The following is a 17,007-nucleotide window of genomic DNA, read 5'->3' on the forward strand; positions in this document are numbered from 1 at the left end:
GGGGCCTCCTGGCCAGATGACAAGTTGTCCCCCAGAGCTGACCCCACTCCAGACAGTTCCATTTCTGTGGGCTGAGCACCAGGCTTGGTGTCTTTGTAGGAGATGCAGTTATGGATGTGGAGAGGGTTGAATTCTGCTTCTTCCCCTTTATCTTTAAATTCAACTACTGGGAGCCTTTTATCTACTCCATCCTGTGCTTCTTCTTGGTGTCTTTGTAGGAGATGCAGTTATGGATGTGGAGAGGGTTGAATTCTGCTTCTTCCCCCTTATCTTTAAATTCAACTACTGGGAGCCTTTTATCTACTCCATCCTGTGCTTCTTCCTTCTTCCCCAAACCGAGTTGCTAAATTCTTTAGTTTTTCTGTTATTTCCTTCTACCCCTAAGTCATGTATTAGGCGTTATGACAACATCCCTACACCTCAGTTTCTCTATCTCTAAAGAGAAAAGTAACAATAGTATCTGCCATGCATGTTCTTATCTGCCAGTACCTGGCAAAAAGAAACCCTTCAATACATGCTAACCATTATTATTGCCCCAATGCCATTTCATAACTGGGAACCAGGAGGAACAGAGACAGACGAGAGGCACCAAGTGGAACTTTTTCTCTGGATGCTGTTTCCCCAAGAGCATCTGGGTGGGTGAGACCTTAAGCACTCAAAACCCTACGTAGGTTTTTGTTTTAAATCTCCAGACACTTGAAACGATTCAAGTAAAACCAGGAGCTGGCTGGCCTGTCCCACATCCCCACCCATGAGGAAACCCAAGACTGAATCAAAGTGTGGTATGCACTACTGGGACTGAGCCCATTAAAAAGACAATCATCCCTCAGTGCCAGTTAACTTACCTGTCAGTGAAGGAAGACTTATAGCACTAATTGACCTTTGTCTATCCTGAAGAAATGGGACAGTCCACATGGTCTGGCAACAGAGATGGAGGCCAGAGCTTGCCTTTGTTCTGAAAGTTGTGGAGTAGACAAGACCATGTTGAAGAACATCCTTTGTGTCTTCTTGGGCAGTAACCAGGGATCCTTGGCATGCGTTTAGAGTCTCTACTAGAAACTCAAGGCTTGGATCTCACAAAAGACCCTAAGAGGCCATAATTGGTGACCCCCAGAAAAACCAAGGACTGGACCCAGAGCTCCTGATCTCTCCCTCCACTGTTGCCCTCTGCCTCCGTCCCCACCGTTGTTGGTCATCTCCTCCCACTTATTGGTTAACAGGAAAAAAAACCCTAATTAATTTCTTTTCTTTCAGAAAACAAGAGGCATGTGTTCACATGTCCAAAATAAAGCCCAACTTTCATTGTGATTGGCATACGAAAGGTAATGAAAAAGTTCCTACAGCTATGTAACCTGAGAAGTGGCTGGGTTTCAGTGTATTGGTGGGGATGGGGGGACAAGACAATCAGACAGAAGGTACATTCGAAGGACAAAGACAAGTCATTAAATGGATGGCAGGCTTTAAAGGGCAAAGAAACTGATTTTGTGCAATATTCTCCAATCCAGTGAAAATAAGAAAATCACTAAGGGCTTTTCTGTTTGGCTTCTTGAAGCATGTGTGTGAAAACCTGTTGGGGGCGACAGGGCATAAAAGGAGAGGAGCGGCAGAATTTTGGGCAAATGGACAGGTCAGATTGCTGTCCATCTGTGTTACAAATATACCCAGTATAGGGACAGCTTGCCCACGAAAGAGGATTTAGCAACACCTGGCAGTATTCTATTCAGCTTCATAATGACTTGACACCTCCCTCCAGTGGTCCTAAGTTTTTAAGGTCATCGTAGTAGCAGAACAGGGACTGCCCTGGCCCAGGAAGCCCTTCTCTCCCTGCTGCTTTGGTATGCATTTCCATTTAGTGCAGTGGCTGAGTGTTCTTTGATGAACTTGGGACCCCACTGGGTGAAGATTCAGGGAAGTGAACACACAAACACGAGAAACGGCAGTCCTATATATATTTAACAATATATATTTATATATATTTTCTAGATCAGTACATTCAGTTTTTAACTTGTTTTTTTCTTCACAAACAGAAGAACTCTTACAATAGTAGACTTTCTAAAATAAATACTATTAAAATAGAGCTTCAAAATAAATATTCTATACAGGGGAAACCTTCTGCGGTAACTTTTGTGATGGGGTGAGAGGGCTACAGTGAAGGGGGAAACTGAAGGGGGAATGTGTTGGGGCGGGAGCCTTGAACAGGAAACCCAAACCATGGGACAGTGAGAAGAGAAAGCAAGATAAGATACCGCACGCAGTTACCCACAGCAAAAAATGGCAACACAAGATTTGTCACCGACTGTCGCAGTAAGCGGAGAGTGTATGAAAACGCTTACCAAAGGCATGGACCAGAAGGGAGATGAAGCTTGCAGACGCCCTAGTGAGTGTGTGGCACAGAGCTGCACTGCCTGCACCCCATCAGACACCTCCTGGGCCAGCACAAAGGAGAATGTGATGCTTCGACATCTGGGTTCTGGTCCAGACCAACACGTCTCATGTGTGCAAGCCTGGACAAGTCATTATCTAGCTGAGTCTCACTCAGTGTACAATGGGGATCCATGCAGAATCCATAACACTGAAAAGACCAGCCATGTCACATACAGGTCTTCCATCTGTGTCAGCTGTGAAGGGACCACACCAACAGAAGGGATTGGTCTCCACCCCTTTCAGCTGGGTACTCTGAGGAGTCTTGCTTGGGCTTTGCTATCCTAGACCCAGTTCCCAGGGTGCTCACTGGAGGGCTGGCCTTCACAAATCCACTCTTGGGGTAGAAGGAACAGCCTAGGAGCCCCCTAGAATTAATGTCCCGAACCCAGGCTTGGTCCCCCAACCCCAGTTTCAGGCAGAACCACTACCCACCCCAGGTTTAATGGAAGTGAGAACCAGCTGGCACTTTTCAAAAAAAGGTCAAGACGAGGTATAATCCAGCCAAGCAAGACAGCAGCAGCTACAGAAATGTGTCATGTTTCTGAGTGCTTGGTCCCTCAGTGGCCCTTGACTGGCTCTGGTGGTAAGGGAAGGGGGAGGTCCACCAGCAAGACAGCTCTTTCCTCTTTTTTTTTTTTTTGCCAAGAAGCTGAGAAAACCAATGCTCAGGGACTGCTAAACAACAGAGCTGGGAGAACCAAGAATGCTTCCTTCACTCCTTCCCTTTTTACCAATGAGCACAGACAGGGACCTGAGGTGGACTCAAGGCAGAGTTCTGCAGACATCCATCAGCAGTGAAACGCAAACCAAAAAGAACAAGCCAAAATGGGGAGGGGAAAAAAAGAAAAAAGCAAACCAAAACCCAGAAAAATCCATGTTTACAACTATGTACACAAAAAATCAGGGTTCAAGAGGCCATTTGCCAGGAAACAGGGTCTATGTCGGTAGAGGATCAGTGTGGGATGGGAGTGTGTGTGTGTGCATGTGTGTGCATACACAGCTTGCTTGTGTAAATCAATTCTCCACAGAATGGGTGTTGTATACCACCAAGATCACCAAAGTGCAACTTGCTACCGGGTCAAGTTTCCTGTCCAGCCATTTTGAGGGAAGGGCCCTGGGGAAAGTTCCCAGGCCTCACGGAAAAGGAAAGAGTGCACATGCGTGCTATCATTTGGGGGGGCCACCCCTGCACACCTCATCAGAGGAAAGGAAACATCTCCAGTCCCTTCAGTACAGTTCTGATACATTCAGTTAGTATAAGTGGTTGGGTGAATGTGTCTTTTCCTACCATTCCTCAGATCTGTGCAAGAACACCCATCGCAACTGTGGCAAGGGTAGCTACATGAATCAGCCTTAGAAAACGGGAAGATGCAGTATTTCACCTTCGCCTTTTACAAGCTAGCAAATGTTACATAAATAAAGCTGAAAATAAGAAGACCCTCCCTTCCTCCAATCAATAAATATCTGTGGTTACAATTAACTTATTCTAAATCATAGGGTGTTACTACTAGTCTTCAAGAAGGAAAAAAAGTCCTTGAGTAGCATTGGGTGCATGCCAATCACAGCTACCAGCCTCCTTGCCTCCTTCCTGGAGGCAGTTCTGTTCCTAAAGAACAACTGGAAATGCTACAGACGCTCTGCCTAATGCGCTCCCAATGTCACCTGGGGGTAGCTCTTCTGACCCAGGTCACATCCTCTCATTAGAGGGGGAACAAAATACCACACGAAGCAAAAACCCCACGCAAAAGCTGGGGAGGAAGGACCAGACACACTACAGCTTTTGCATGCAACAAGTACCTACCCACCGGACGTGCTGCACTTTCTGAGTCCTTTAGCACCTTGAGAGAAAGAGTTGCTCATCTCTGGGGGCTGTCGGAGGGGGGTGGCTGTGCGCAAAAGCAGGGCTCAACCCCAGTAGCCCCTGGAGGATCTTCCCCCACCCTCTTTCCGAGCTCTTCTGATTCCCCCATTGGGGCTTCCTAACACTAAAATAGACTCTTTTTTCATCATCTCTCTATTTACATTAAAGATACAGACACATCACTGTACACGAAAGGCTATGACAGCAAGCAGCAGAATCAGAAGAGAAGAAACCCAAACCCAGCTCGGCTCAACTGTCATTCTGCCAATGGGAGGCACTGCCTCTCTTCTTTGCTGTGAAAATCCTCTTCTTGGTGGGGAGGGAAATTGTGTTCCTTGAGGTTTGCTCACCCCCAGATTTTGAAATCAGCCCTTCCTGGGGGTGGTCCAAAAGGAAGCAAGTTGTTTTATTATTATTTTTTAAAACACCGTTAGCATCTGGTTTAATTATTCTATAAAACATAATGACTGGATCCAGAGACCACAGCCTCAGACTCATTGGCAAAATGATATTTGGTCTCGCATTTGCCACCCCGGCTTTCTCTACCCATAAAGTTTCTGGAAAGGATCTGAGTAGAGAACTCAGGACACATAGCAGGCGGGCGAGTCTGTGACTCGGTAAGAACCGAAGGACGGTGCGGTGAGAACACCCCCAAGAGTTAGTGATGAAGCTGGAAGGGAGAGGTGCACTGTGCAGTGGCTCCTAAATCCATCCTGTGGCTCCGGGGAAGCAGGAGGAGGGACGAGGCTTGGACTCACTGGCCGTGCTCTGCTCTCAGTGGGCTCCCACGTGTATACAACAGGGATTGCTAGGGGGTTCTGCACCTTCCCAAGGATGTCGAGGGCAAACTGGGGTGGAGTGAGAGGGGGAAGGAGAAGAACGCATACAAGTCAAGACTCCAAGGGTCTTCTGCAAAGGTTCCCTGGCACTCAGTTAATAATCCCTCCCAGGCAGTCAGCTCCTGTGAGAGCCAAAGACAGTGGGAGACAGGGAGGGGGGGAGGAGGGGCTGGGAAGGCATTCAAGCAGCTGCGGCTTCTGAGTATGTGTCCACATCTGTGTTCTGTCTTCTGAAAAAGAAAAATCTCCCCCAAAACCACACCCTGCCCCACCACTGTCTGTTTGACACAAAGTTGCAGGACCCTAAAAAACCCCCAAAGTACTTCTTCATTCTTTTTGGGGAATAAAATGTAGGTGGTGGGGATCTCTGCCGGGGAGCACCCAAAACCACACCCTGCCCCACCACTGTCTGTTTGACACAAAGTTGCAGGACCCTAAAAAAACCCCAAAGTACTTCTTCATTCTTTTTGGGGAATAAAATGTAGGTGGTGGGGATCTCTGCTGGGGAGCGGACAGATTAGCAAGGGAAGCCTCATGAGGCTCAAACCTCTGGCCTTGCTGCAGTCTTCTCAGATGTTAAAGGGAACCAAGTTTCCGGGGGTAGTGCTGGGGCTTCGACCCAAAACGTCAGAAAGGCTTGTCAGGTCTGCTGGCTTTGGCGTCCCCGCTGGCTGCCTTGCAGATGACGCTGTTCGTGTGCTTGCAGCGGCAACCAGGGCGGCGCAGGCGGTCGTAGCCACGCTGGGCCAGCTTCACACAGCCGGTGGCAGGTAGGTAGCAGAGGAGGCAGGGCAGCACCAGGGAGAGGGCGCCCATGAATGACCAGCGGGCGCAGCAGTTTGAGCGGGAGCAGGAGCAGGGGTGGTCTGCGCAGGAGCCCTCATCGTCCTCATTGGTGCAGTGGTAGAAGATGCCCTGCACCAGGCACATGCATGTGCCATAGTTGACCAGGGTCTGGGCTGAGCACAGGCACTCCTGGTTGCAGACCCAGCAGGAGGGCAACGTCCGGGGGGACGCACACTCTTTGCATTTACACTTCCCACAAGCCTCACACAGCAAGAAGTGCTTGTCCAGTTCTGGTGGGGCTGCAGGGCCCTTGAGGTCCAGCGGCTTGCAGTGGACCACCTTGGGCTGGATGCGCACAGCCCTCGGTGAGGCCTGCTCAGCCACGGGTGGTGGTGCCATGTGGTCTAAGAGCCTCTGATCGGAGGATGTGCTGCTGCTGCTGCTCACAGAGCTGGGGCGCCCGCTGAAGGAGATCCAATGGTGGGTGACATCCTGTTCACAGCGGGCAGGTGTTGGTGCCAACTCTGGAGCCCCACCCCGGGTCCGCTTAGGGCCGCTGGGAGGGGCCAGGCCAGGGTTGTCTATGTAGTCGTTCTCCACGTGGCTGGTCTTCATCTGGTCAATAGGTAGGATGGTGAGTGGGTGTTGGAGCCGGCTGTGGGGCATCCGGCTGTCAAGAAGGGGCTGGACCATGACTGAGCTGGGAGTCAAGGGGACGCTCTGTGGGATCGGGGGCTCCATGGGGCTGGAGATCCTGGACTGCGCCAAGAAACAGGCTTCTAGGGGCCCTGGTGAGGTTGGGGAAAAGGAAGAGAGAATGGATTCCAGGCATCAGTATGTGGCCTGTCAACATCCCACCCCCCCATCAGGTCCTTTGGAACCCAGTTGAAAAGGGAACTAAATTCCCTCAGTGGACTTTCCAGCATCTCCTAGGGCTTAAATGATTACTAATGACAACAACAACAATAATAATAGTCAATAGTAAAAATAACATTTATTGAGCACTTACTAGGTACCATCATAAGCACCATAATGTATTAAGTCATTGACTCTTCACAATAAACCCTAAAAAACGTAACTACAGTTGAGCATCCTAACTCTGAAAATGTGAAATTCAAAATGCTCCAAAATCTGAAAGTTACTGAGCAATGACTCAATGACACTAAAAGGAAATGCTCTCATTGGAGCATTTTGGGTTTTGTATTTGGGATGCTCAACCAGTACATATTTCGAAACAAGAAATCCAAAACACTTCTGGTCCCAAGCATTTTGGATAAGAGATGTCAACTATTATCTCCCTTTTCTAGTTACAGAAAATTAATGTTCCAAGTAACTTGTCCAAAGTCACACAAAACTATCAGGAGGAGGACCAGGACTCAAACCTGGGCAGTCTGAGTTTATTCTCGTAATCACTGTAAAACATGCTCCTTATTTAAGATATATATAGGTCAATGGTTATAAAACACAGAGTCTGCAATCAGACCTAAGCTCAAATTCTCACCTTAGCCTAGCAGTGCTGCTGTGAATGAGTTCTTTAATTTCTATGCCTTCAGCCTTAGTTTTGTCATCTGTGAAACAGGTTTTTGTGAGAATTAAATGAGAAAATGCATATCTAGTGCCCAGCATATTGCCTGACATATAGTGTGTACTCACCAATTTCACTATCTCAGAGAATAACAGTTTAGATTTTCTGAGCACTTATAAGAGCCAAGCGTTGTGCTGGGTGCTGAGGACTATATGGTAAACATGACAGACAGCCCCTATGTGCTCCCATAGATAAACAAAAATCTTTATTTCAGTTATTTACAAGAGAAGGAAGGGCTGTATCTGATGCCTGCACATCCAGGATATTAACTTATTACTACGGCTTCTAAGAGCAGTAAACTACAGTGGCTACTAATCCCTTGGTAGGTGAGCTTCTGACAACTCAGATGGGAAATCCTCTTGAGGGGCACTCACATCACCCATTTCCAAGTGCTGAGCTGAACATTCAGCCTAAATGCTATTTACTAGAATAGCTAAGCCAACCCTGGATCAGTTTCTAATTTCACCGAGAGAGTGCAATTTTAAGTTGGAATTTGGCCAGAGATTCAACTGCAGTGCCTGACACGGAACCCCAGGAAGTCACTTAAATCAAAGAGCGGAAACGGCTTGGTTCAAATTTAGAAAGTGCACATTGTTTTCTATTAGAAGTGCCATTTCCTTGCCTGCTGACCTTTACATTTGGAATTCGACTGGAGATCAATTTAAAGAAATAGCAGCAGAAGGCCAAGACCTCTGGCTCAAGGGAACAAAATTTGGAATCCAAGGGAAAGATTAGACTCTGGGAAGATTCCACCCCAATCTTAAGAACCCTGGGGGATTGAGGAGGGAGGAGGGTAGAAGGGAAAGATAAGTAGTCTTAAAAAATATCAGATTAAAGTGTTATGGGGTGAGGTTTTGGTAAATGCTTTTTTAAGATGCTAATGATGGTCTAGTTAGGAAAGATGACCTTCCTCCCCCTCTGCTGTTAGGTTCACCTTGCCTCAAAGGTAGCCTGAGAAGGGGATGTGGACAGGTTCCCACTTCAAGTTAACCCCAAACCCCTCTGGACTCAGGACACAATCAGTCCATCCCAATACTCTAATCACAGGAGAATGACACCTGGCCCCTGGGACTCATCCATACTTATAAATGTCTATGGTAAAGAGTGGGAGGAAAAAGACACTCCTAGGGCAACTCAGTATTACATAACTTTCCTACTTTGAGACAACAGTTTGATTAGAAATAGTTAAAATTGTTGAGGAAGAAGAGCTTCCTTGGATGTTTCCAGACTGTCTAAAGTAAAGAGGTAGCTCTAGATGAAAAGTTCATGTAGGAGATATAAAGGGGGTTATCCACAGGGCTCTCATCTGTATATCATTTAAACTGCTAAATGCAAAAAGCATCAAGTCTTTTCTACAAGGTTCAGTGCTCAGTCAACTGAGATTTCCCATTCACACAGGGCATCAGCTATTGGCTTTGCTCCAACGGTGCTGCCTTCTTAAAACATGCTGCTATTTCTTTATGCACTTTACTTTTCCAGTCTTGAAGAAGTCTAACTAGTGGTAGTGCCTGCTCCCATGTTCTCTTTAGATGAACCAAAGGATCACCTTCAAATGGGAGACCCCCTGGTGGCAGAGTTTGCCTTCAATATCTGGCAGATCTTCTATCAAAGCAGCCTCCCATGGGAATGCTGTGGTCAGGGCTGGAAAGAGGGAGAGCAAGTAAGCATCTATGGAGGAGTTTTTCCAAGGATCAAGCAGGAGGAACTCCAGGGAAGGCTACCTCAGACTGCCCACTTATTCTGAGTAGGGGTTCCAAGACTTTGCTTCTAGAATAAATGACTTTGGAGTCACAGACCAGAGCTAGGAGCCTCAGGTCCCAGACCTCGGGACTCTTCCTTGAGGAAAAGGTGTGACTTGGCATAAGAATGGAAAATGCAATGGATAAGGCTCTAGGAGCTAGCGAACAACCTCAGCCAGAACCCCCACCCCTGGACAAAGAAAACGTGATTCCCTTATTCTAGAACCTGGGTCAGGAATACTCTGGGTCCTGCCAACAAAATGCCTGTGGCAGTTCAAATATTATATTGCCCCATGCAGTGGGTTTTTGTTTCTCAGGACCAATTTTGGGACTGGTCATGTTGTAGGAAAAAGTAAATGCACTTCCCTCCCCCCCTCCCCCAAGCAGATTATCCACTCTTTCTCCAATTCAATTACTGGGGTTCTTTAAAAACTGCTACATTTTTTGCTGATTAAGCAAAAGTCAAGGGCAATGCTCCGGGATTTTAATAGGCCCTGGAATCAGAACGTAGATTAGATTCCCCAATTCATGGAAAAGTCCCACTAGGAAGCCATGGCGGGGAGCAGCCACTGCAGGTGATGGGGATGTTGGCATTAGCAGCCTCCCATCCCCCTCCAGAAGCAGCTGTCAACATCTGGGTCTGCAGATGAGGCCAGACCTGGGAGTGGGAGCTTGGCCCACAATGACTCAGCTCTCTTGGGAAGGCTCCAGCAGGGCTATTCTAAAATGTATCTTCCCTATCATAGCCCTGATGTAGGATTCCTTCAGGCCACCAGCTCAGCAAAAACCAATGGCTGGCTCACAGTTCCACTGCTCAAACTTTCTTAAGCCTTTAGGCCTCACACACCCATTAGCAGGGACCCTCCACAGGAGGGCCTTTTAAGAGCCTCTGCTGAATTTATTTGGCTGACAAAGAAAAACAACTTCCTGAGCTGCCTGCTTGATAACCCCATAACCCCTCAACACAGCTAAATGATGTCTCACACACACAGACACACACACAGACACACAGAAACAAACCCAACTCTCAGTTGGTATAGAAGATCAATCTCTACTCACTGGGTCACACCCACCCTCCGGTCTGAGCAACACTGAGAATCTTAAGTGCAGTTTAATATGTATTCTGCTTCCCCTGCAAGGAAGGAAGAGATTTACAATATAAATAGGAGAGAGAAGGCTTGCCTCATTTAGGCTGTTTGGAAGAGACTGATGGCCAATTTGGAAGACTCTGGACAGAGAAACAAAGCCAGCACTCCACTTAAGCCAAAGAAGTACCTTTATCAAGTTTTAGGTAACAGTCTTATGGATTAGCATGAGGGAAGGGAACTTTTACCTCCACTCAACCTTCTAATAATAAATAATAATTATGGAAGCAGCTGATATTTATGAAATATTCCCTGGTGCCAGGCTCCGTGCTAAGCCCTCAATGATTTATTTTCTCATTTAATCCTCACCATCACCTTTGGAGGAGAGTACCCATTCTGCAGAGGAAGAAATGTAAGCACAAAAGGTCACAGAGCCAGCAAGTGATCAGGGCAGGACTCAAACCCAGACAGCAGAGGCTCGGGAGGCTATAACCTTCACCATGCAGCCCTGACTTACAATGACTTGCAGAAACTCTCCATCACCTCTGGATATTCACGGAGAAGTATGAAAGCGCCAATCACTTTCATAGCCATGAACTCCTCCAGCCTCTCCAGTCTGCCACCAGCCCTCAGGAATCTTATCAGGAAATCCTGGGACTCAGTAACCCAGCCAGCAGGGAAAGGAAGCCAGAGGGGGCTTACATCAGGATGGACCCCCATTAGGGGAATTTTCAGTGTGGAGAGTGGGGGCAGCCTGGGGGGTTTGTAATCTCTGTTATTCAAGAAAGGCACAGAGCTCGAGTTATCTTTATTCCCGGTCCAGTTTTCTTTGCCATCCTTCTTCTGTCACCTCACTCCCCTATGTCTTCATTTTTAGTTTTCTTAAAGTTGAATGGGTCTATACTTGTAGGATCTCACTACAAAGCAGTCCCTAAAAGGAAACCCTGAGGTGGGAGGGAATCCCCTCTCCTTCCCACGTATCAAGTTGAATTTAAGGGTCCCTGGGGCATCTTCATGGATGGAGCTTCCTGGCCCACGACTATAGGGAAGAGAAGGAGTCCTAGAATACTGAATCAGCAGGATACTGAAACCCCAGGAGCACGCAGCTCTGTATTTGCTGCTTAGTGGGTCTGAACCAGCCAGTCTGACACTCCCTGCATTTGTACCTGTGGGGAGGGGTCAGAGCATCAGGCTGCAGACCGCTCAATAAGGCTGGCTGAAAGGAATCAAGAGGCATGTTAAATGTCCACACAATTGAGCTGGATGCCTATTCCCACCCATCCACTCCCTCCCCTTGACTTACTCTAGGGAGGGGAGTTGGGAAATATTGGGAAAACCTGACATTTGTACTTTGAAAACTACAGGTCAGCTAATGACAAACTGGCAAGAGGATCTGAATGAAAGGGCAGTTTCTGAGCTGCCCCATTCAGTCTCAGCGGGTTCTTTCAGTGAAAACTGTTTAACCCTTTAATAATTCAGAATAAAGGCCTTAGGCTGCCAGAGAGGCCGCCCACCACTATCCACCAGTATTGCTAGGTTCTTTGTGAGAACATCCCAGTTTAGTTAATTAAACTACAACCAAACGATGACTTATTGCTTTAAAAAGACTTTTAAAAAGGGGAGGAGGGTGGTGGTGGTGAGAGAAGCCAAGGACTTACCTCTCCCTACACCCTACAGAAGAAGACAATCTCCACTGAGAAAGGCCCCAGTGGGAGAATAAAGCGTTTACGCAGCTGGATTTGTCTGGGAATCCTTCCTCCTCCCCACATCCCTCTAAGCACCAGTGCTAAGGAGCTCACCTCTGGCCACAATCTGTTAGAGATCACAAAAGAAAGCAGTTGCTTTTCATCACTTGGTCCATCACCAGTCATCAACCCCCACACTCTTCCCTCTTCCACAACCAGCCAGCTGAGCTCCAAAACCCAGCAGCACACAGATGGGTGGGGGAGTCTTGCTGGATTTTGCCTTCAGGCTATTCAAAACAGCTCCAAGATTCTGCTTCACTGTATTACCAGATTAATTGTGGTCTACTTAGGTGCCCTAAAGAGGAATTAGAATCCAAGAGTCAGAAAAGAAGGGAGCTAGAAAGAGTCTGCTAACCACTGGCCCAAATCAAGGTCTGGAATGGGACCAGAACCCTAGACCTCCAGGGAAGGGCTTCCTCCCATGGACAGCAAGATCATATTATCTCCCTACTGTCCACCAAGAAATGAACTTACAATAATAGATTTTAGCTTACTCCTGGGACAGGGGCAGGAAATGACTTCCCCTTCCCTGTACCAGAAAAAGAAAGACTGCCGACAAGGGAAATCACTCTTCTGCAAGTGACCACCTGCCCTGAAGGGCCCCCCTCTTCCCTCCTCCTCTAGATCCAGCACATCTGTGCTCCTCCCCCAATGCCCTTGCTTCCTTCACTGACAGGGGCTTGTCCTTGGAAAGAACAATCATGATCACAGCTGAACGGTGGAGCCTCTTAAGCTCAGCCACATGTCCCGGATACATTCCCCAGGCTTGTCAGCTGTCTGGATCTGCAGGGTGGCCCTAGACCCCTGAGAGCCAAGAATACCCCGTCTCTTACATCATGCAACACTCCACACCTCCTATGTAGGCAGGAGTGCCCTTAAAACTAGGTCCTCCTCCTAGGAGCCCATTAATAACAATGAGCATGGCCCTAGTCCTGGCCACTCATTAGCGGCTCTGCTGGCTCCTGGCCCCTTGGGAGGAGTTTGTTCTCTCTGTACTTTGCATGGGGAAACTAAGGTCCATGTTTAGCAGGTTTGCCAAGCCACTCATCTGCTTTGCCCTGGCCCCTAGCGTGGTCTGGAAGGGGTAATACAACTTTCCATATGTTGTTCTTCATCACTTTCCTCTGGCTCTTTTTAAAGAGCAAAAGTGTATTCCAATGAGTCACTGCTTTCCTCTCTGTCAGGGAGATCCAGTTGGCCATGAGATGGAACCTTCTACACTCTTGCCATTCCCGTTCCTTAAAACCCTGATATGCCTACATCCCAAACCAGTGTCTTTCAGCTGTATCTGCAAATCCAGAGGCTTGGGCAAGAATCCTCCCCAGGGTTGTGGTCACAAGGGAACTTCCACCTCAGCAGGGGTCAGATGACAGGCACTGTGGATTCAGAACCAAATTAAATGCCCTAACTCTCAAAGAGACACTGAACTCCTCAGAATAGAGGGAGGGCTACTTCCTAGGCCTTCTTGGCACCAATACTCAGACGTAAGAGGATAGCCTGAGGAAAAGAATTCTTGTGGGGGCCCAAAACTGGGGGTGGGAAGATGTCCCACGAAGGGAACTTTACCATCAGAAACTGGAATTGAAATCCCCACATGTGATCCAAAGTATTAAACCCCAAAGCAACATACCTCAAGGACCAGGTTGGAAAGTGTTAACGGGTTTTTCCGCTTCCTTAATTATTGAATCACTAACTTTCAAATTTTGCACTGAAAGGCTGCCTTCATTTGTTATTCAAGAAAGTCAGCCAAACCTCTGGGCATGTGCAATGTCAGGTTTACCAGGGTGGGGGGGTCAGGGGTATGAACTAGTTCATCTTCCAAAGAGACACACATTTGGAGCTCACAGATGTCATTTTTGTCTGCACCCTTCCAAAAATGGGTGGAAATGTGTAAAAGGATGCAGACAAAAATGACATCTGTGAGCTCCAAATGCCCACCAGTCCCCAGCCGATGCCCTGCTTTAGCCAGAATCATTTTATTCTATGTGTCCTGTCTCCTCCCACTAGCCCCAACCAAAGCTTTTAGTGAGACACTGCTCCTTCAGAGGGTAATCTGTAAAAGGTCATGGGGATGGACGGGAGGGCATTTACATCCCACCAAAAAGGAAGTGACTCTGAATTCAGAATCTAAAATGGCAGATAACCAATGGGTATCTTTAAAGTCTCCCTCACCCTAGCCGCCCTTTGAGATTTCAGAAATCTGCTACCAGAATGCCCCCATCCCCCCTCCCCTGCCGATACTGGCCACACAACTCAATTGGTGTGTGCACGGCTCACCACGTTTAGAATTCACCTGGACCCTGCCGGCACATGAAGACCCTACCAAGGGATGGGAAAGAGAGGAAATGCAATTTCACACTGGACATCTCTACTATCTCTACAACTTCTTTCCCACCCTTCTGAGAGGGGGAGACACCAACGGCAGCCCTCCCTTTCCTAGTCTGCCCCACACCCGCCCTAAAGGAAAAAGAGCTGAAAATTTCAGATGTTTATGCTCCATTTGTGTGAAGATCCGGAGAACTCTAAACATTGTGAAATCCAGCAGTGCAATATTGGGTAGGGCCTCAGGCCAAACCGAGCTTATTAAGAGATTGATAAATCCACATTTCCAACTGCTCTGGGCCTTTTAACCTTCCAATTTTGTATCCCTGAGAGGCTGGTCAGAAAGGTTAGACAGCTCTGGTCAGCTAACCAGACAGACATACGCTTGCTCGCTCCTGCCTCTCTGCAGGTTCTCTGGCCTCCAGTGTGTCTGGCCTCTCCCCAAACTGAAGAGAATCACGTCACTGATTTGGAGGCAGAAAAGAAGGGGCCGCCACAGGGCCTGGGTGTCCCTCTGAACCTACATCTTTCCTTCCAGCACTAACCATGCTGGGGGGTTCCTAGGAGCCTCGCTGCGCCAGAAGGTGGCCTCCTGCCCTCACCCCAGGCCTGGCAATATGGATGCCCATCCAGCAGCTGGTGAAAGAGGCATCAACAATTCTTCCCTGTGCCACCACCATCCAGCCCCTCCAGCCTATTTCGCCTCTCCCGTCCATCCCTCAGCCCTTCAAACCATGCAACCATTTTCTGCCTCTTTCGCCTCCTCTGCCCACAACCCCCAGCCCCCAATCAAAGAAAATTGAGAAACCATCTTCTTGCACAAGAGCAGCTACTGTCTAAATGCTTTTTGATCGTCTGCATGGAGGGGGAACTGGGCACTGCCCTGGCACCAGTGATGCCAACCTCCAGCTGCCCTGGCTGGCTAAACCCGCCCTCATCCTCCCTCATTGCCCCTGTGGCCTTGGAGATTCAGAATTTTTCAGAACGTACCGTCTCTGTCCTTCTCTCTTCTCGGTGATGTCAAGCCTGGTACCACCAAGAAAGAGGAAAAGTAGGAGCTTTATCTCTTCTACGCACGTAACCTCTTCCTCCAGCTCCCACTCGCCCGGCGTTATGTAAACGCACCTTCGGCCCCCACCACAGCCCTAGCGCGGCCCAGGAGCCCCTGGGCCTGGCACAGCTCGGTGCCCTGGGATAGGGAGGCACCGGGTGGCCGAGGAGCCTCGGGCCCTGCAGAGGCCAGAGAAGAGAAAGGCAACTACAAGGCAGTTGCACAGCATAAAATGCAGCAGCGGAGCAAAGGTCAGACGGCGAGGAACCGCCTCGCTAAGGGAGGGAGAGCAGAAATGCCTAGTCCTGGGCCGGTCCTGCGCTGACCATCGAGGGGGTAGCAGAAGGGTAGGAAACCCAGTCCGTCACTGCTCCGAAGGGGAAAGAAAAACCCACGTCGAGCATAGGCCGCTGCGGCGGGCACCGTGGGTAGTGGGCACAGAGCCGGAGGGTGGGCGAGCCGCCCAAGGCGAGGGTGCCCCCCGTACCCAAGCAGTGAGTGGCTCCTGACCAAGCCCAGAGCTGCCCGTTTCAGCGCCCGAGGCGGGTAGTGGCAGGAGAAGAGAGGCCGGGCCAGAGGCAAACTCCCGGGACACGCACGGGGCTTCCCAAGTGGCAGAGGGCGGGGAAGCCGGGCTTGGCAATGCCTGGGGGTCGGAAACGGCGGTGCCAGGCTGTGAACACCCCCGGCGCCGTGCCGGCCTGCCCCAGAGCGTCAGGGAGCTGCGGCGCACCGCAGAGACTCAAGGAGGCGCAGGCAGAGGGAAGGAACACTGAGGCGCGCCTAGAAATAGCGCACCATTTGCCCCAGCCCGAGGGGGAGTCGCATCGAGGCTCAGAGGGGGTCAGTTTCAGATCCCCAAACCGGCCACGGGCTTACTTTGAGAAGCCTCAGAGTCACGAGCATCGCTTCACGTCTGTGTAAATTCCTGAACCCGAGCGGGTCAGCCGCCAGGGTACTCGCAGACGCTGGCCAGAAGAACCGGCAAGGCTCCCTGCGCCTCGCAGCGCCAGCCCAGCGCTGTCAGCTCCGCTCGCTGCCTCCGCCGCGATGTTGCAACCACTGCCTGGGAAAATGGCTTTTTTATGAATGGGAGGGAAGGGAGCTCCAGTGCGCACGCGCGTCGTCCGCAATTCTATGAATGGGTGGGCACAAGAGACCCCGCGCGCGCATGCGCCGCGCTCCTTTTTTATGAATGGGGGGCCGGAAAAGAACTTAACCCGTGATTGCTGGGACTGGTGTTGCTTTTCCAGGGGCCGTCGTTCTTTTACAAAGAGGGGTGGAGGTTCGGATAGAGGTTGTTGTTGCTTTTTTTTTTTATTGAATGGAGGGCGGCGGCGACTGCTGCAGCTGGCTCAGCTGCGCGGGCTGTGTCCCCCTCCCAGCCTGCGAGAGGAGGTAAAGGCCACCTTCACACTACTGCGGGCCTGGGCAGGAACCGTCAGTGTCTCGAGGGGGCGGGGGACGCTGCGGCCTCCGGATCTAGGGCTGAAAGTGGGGTGGGGGAGGACACACCTAGATCTGGGGATCTCTACCCGCTGCAGGCATAGCGCAGGGGGGGGGGGGGGGG

At 49.5% G+C, this 17,007-nt stretch overlaps 1 protein-coding gene across 1 annotated transcript; it reads right to left on the reverse strand.

Moving 5' to 3' along the window:
- Positions 1-5,518: 5,518 nt before the first annotated feature.
- SPRY4 (sprouty homolog 4 (Drosophila)) lies at positions 5,519-15,488 on the reverse strand. The gene is made up of 2 exons (XM_008577921.1): positions 15,377-15,488; positions 5,519-6,698 (listed from the first exon to the last, which is right to left on the reverse strand). The coding sequence occupies exon 2, from the start codon at positions 6,649-6,651 to the stop codon at positions 5,752-5,754; it is 900 nt and encodes a 299-aa protein (XP_008576143.1). The 5' UTR covers positions 6,652-6,698; positions 15,377-15,488; the 3' UTR covers positions 5,519-5,751.
- Between the last annotated feature and the right edge of the window lie 1,519 nt (positions 15,489-17,007).

Source organism: Galeopterus variegatus, unplaced genomic scaffold (genome assembly GCF_000696425.1).
Source record: "Galeopterus variegatus unplaced genomic scaffold, G_variegatus-3.0.2 Scaffold1600, whole genome shotgun sequence".
Lineage (NCBI taxonomy): Eukaryota > Metazoa > Chordata > Mammalia > Dermoptera > Cynocephalidae > Galeopterus > Galeopterus variegatus.

What these genes read in the sequence shown, in the direction of transcription:
- SPRY4 (XM_008577921.1), bottom strand. Translation starts at nt 6,651, where the DNA reads ATGGAGCCCCCGATCCCACAGAGCGTCCCCTTGACTCCCAGCTCAGTC.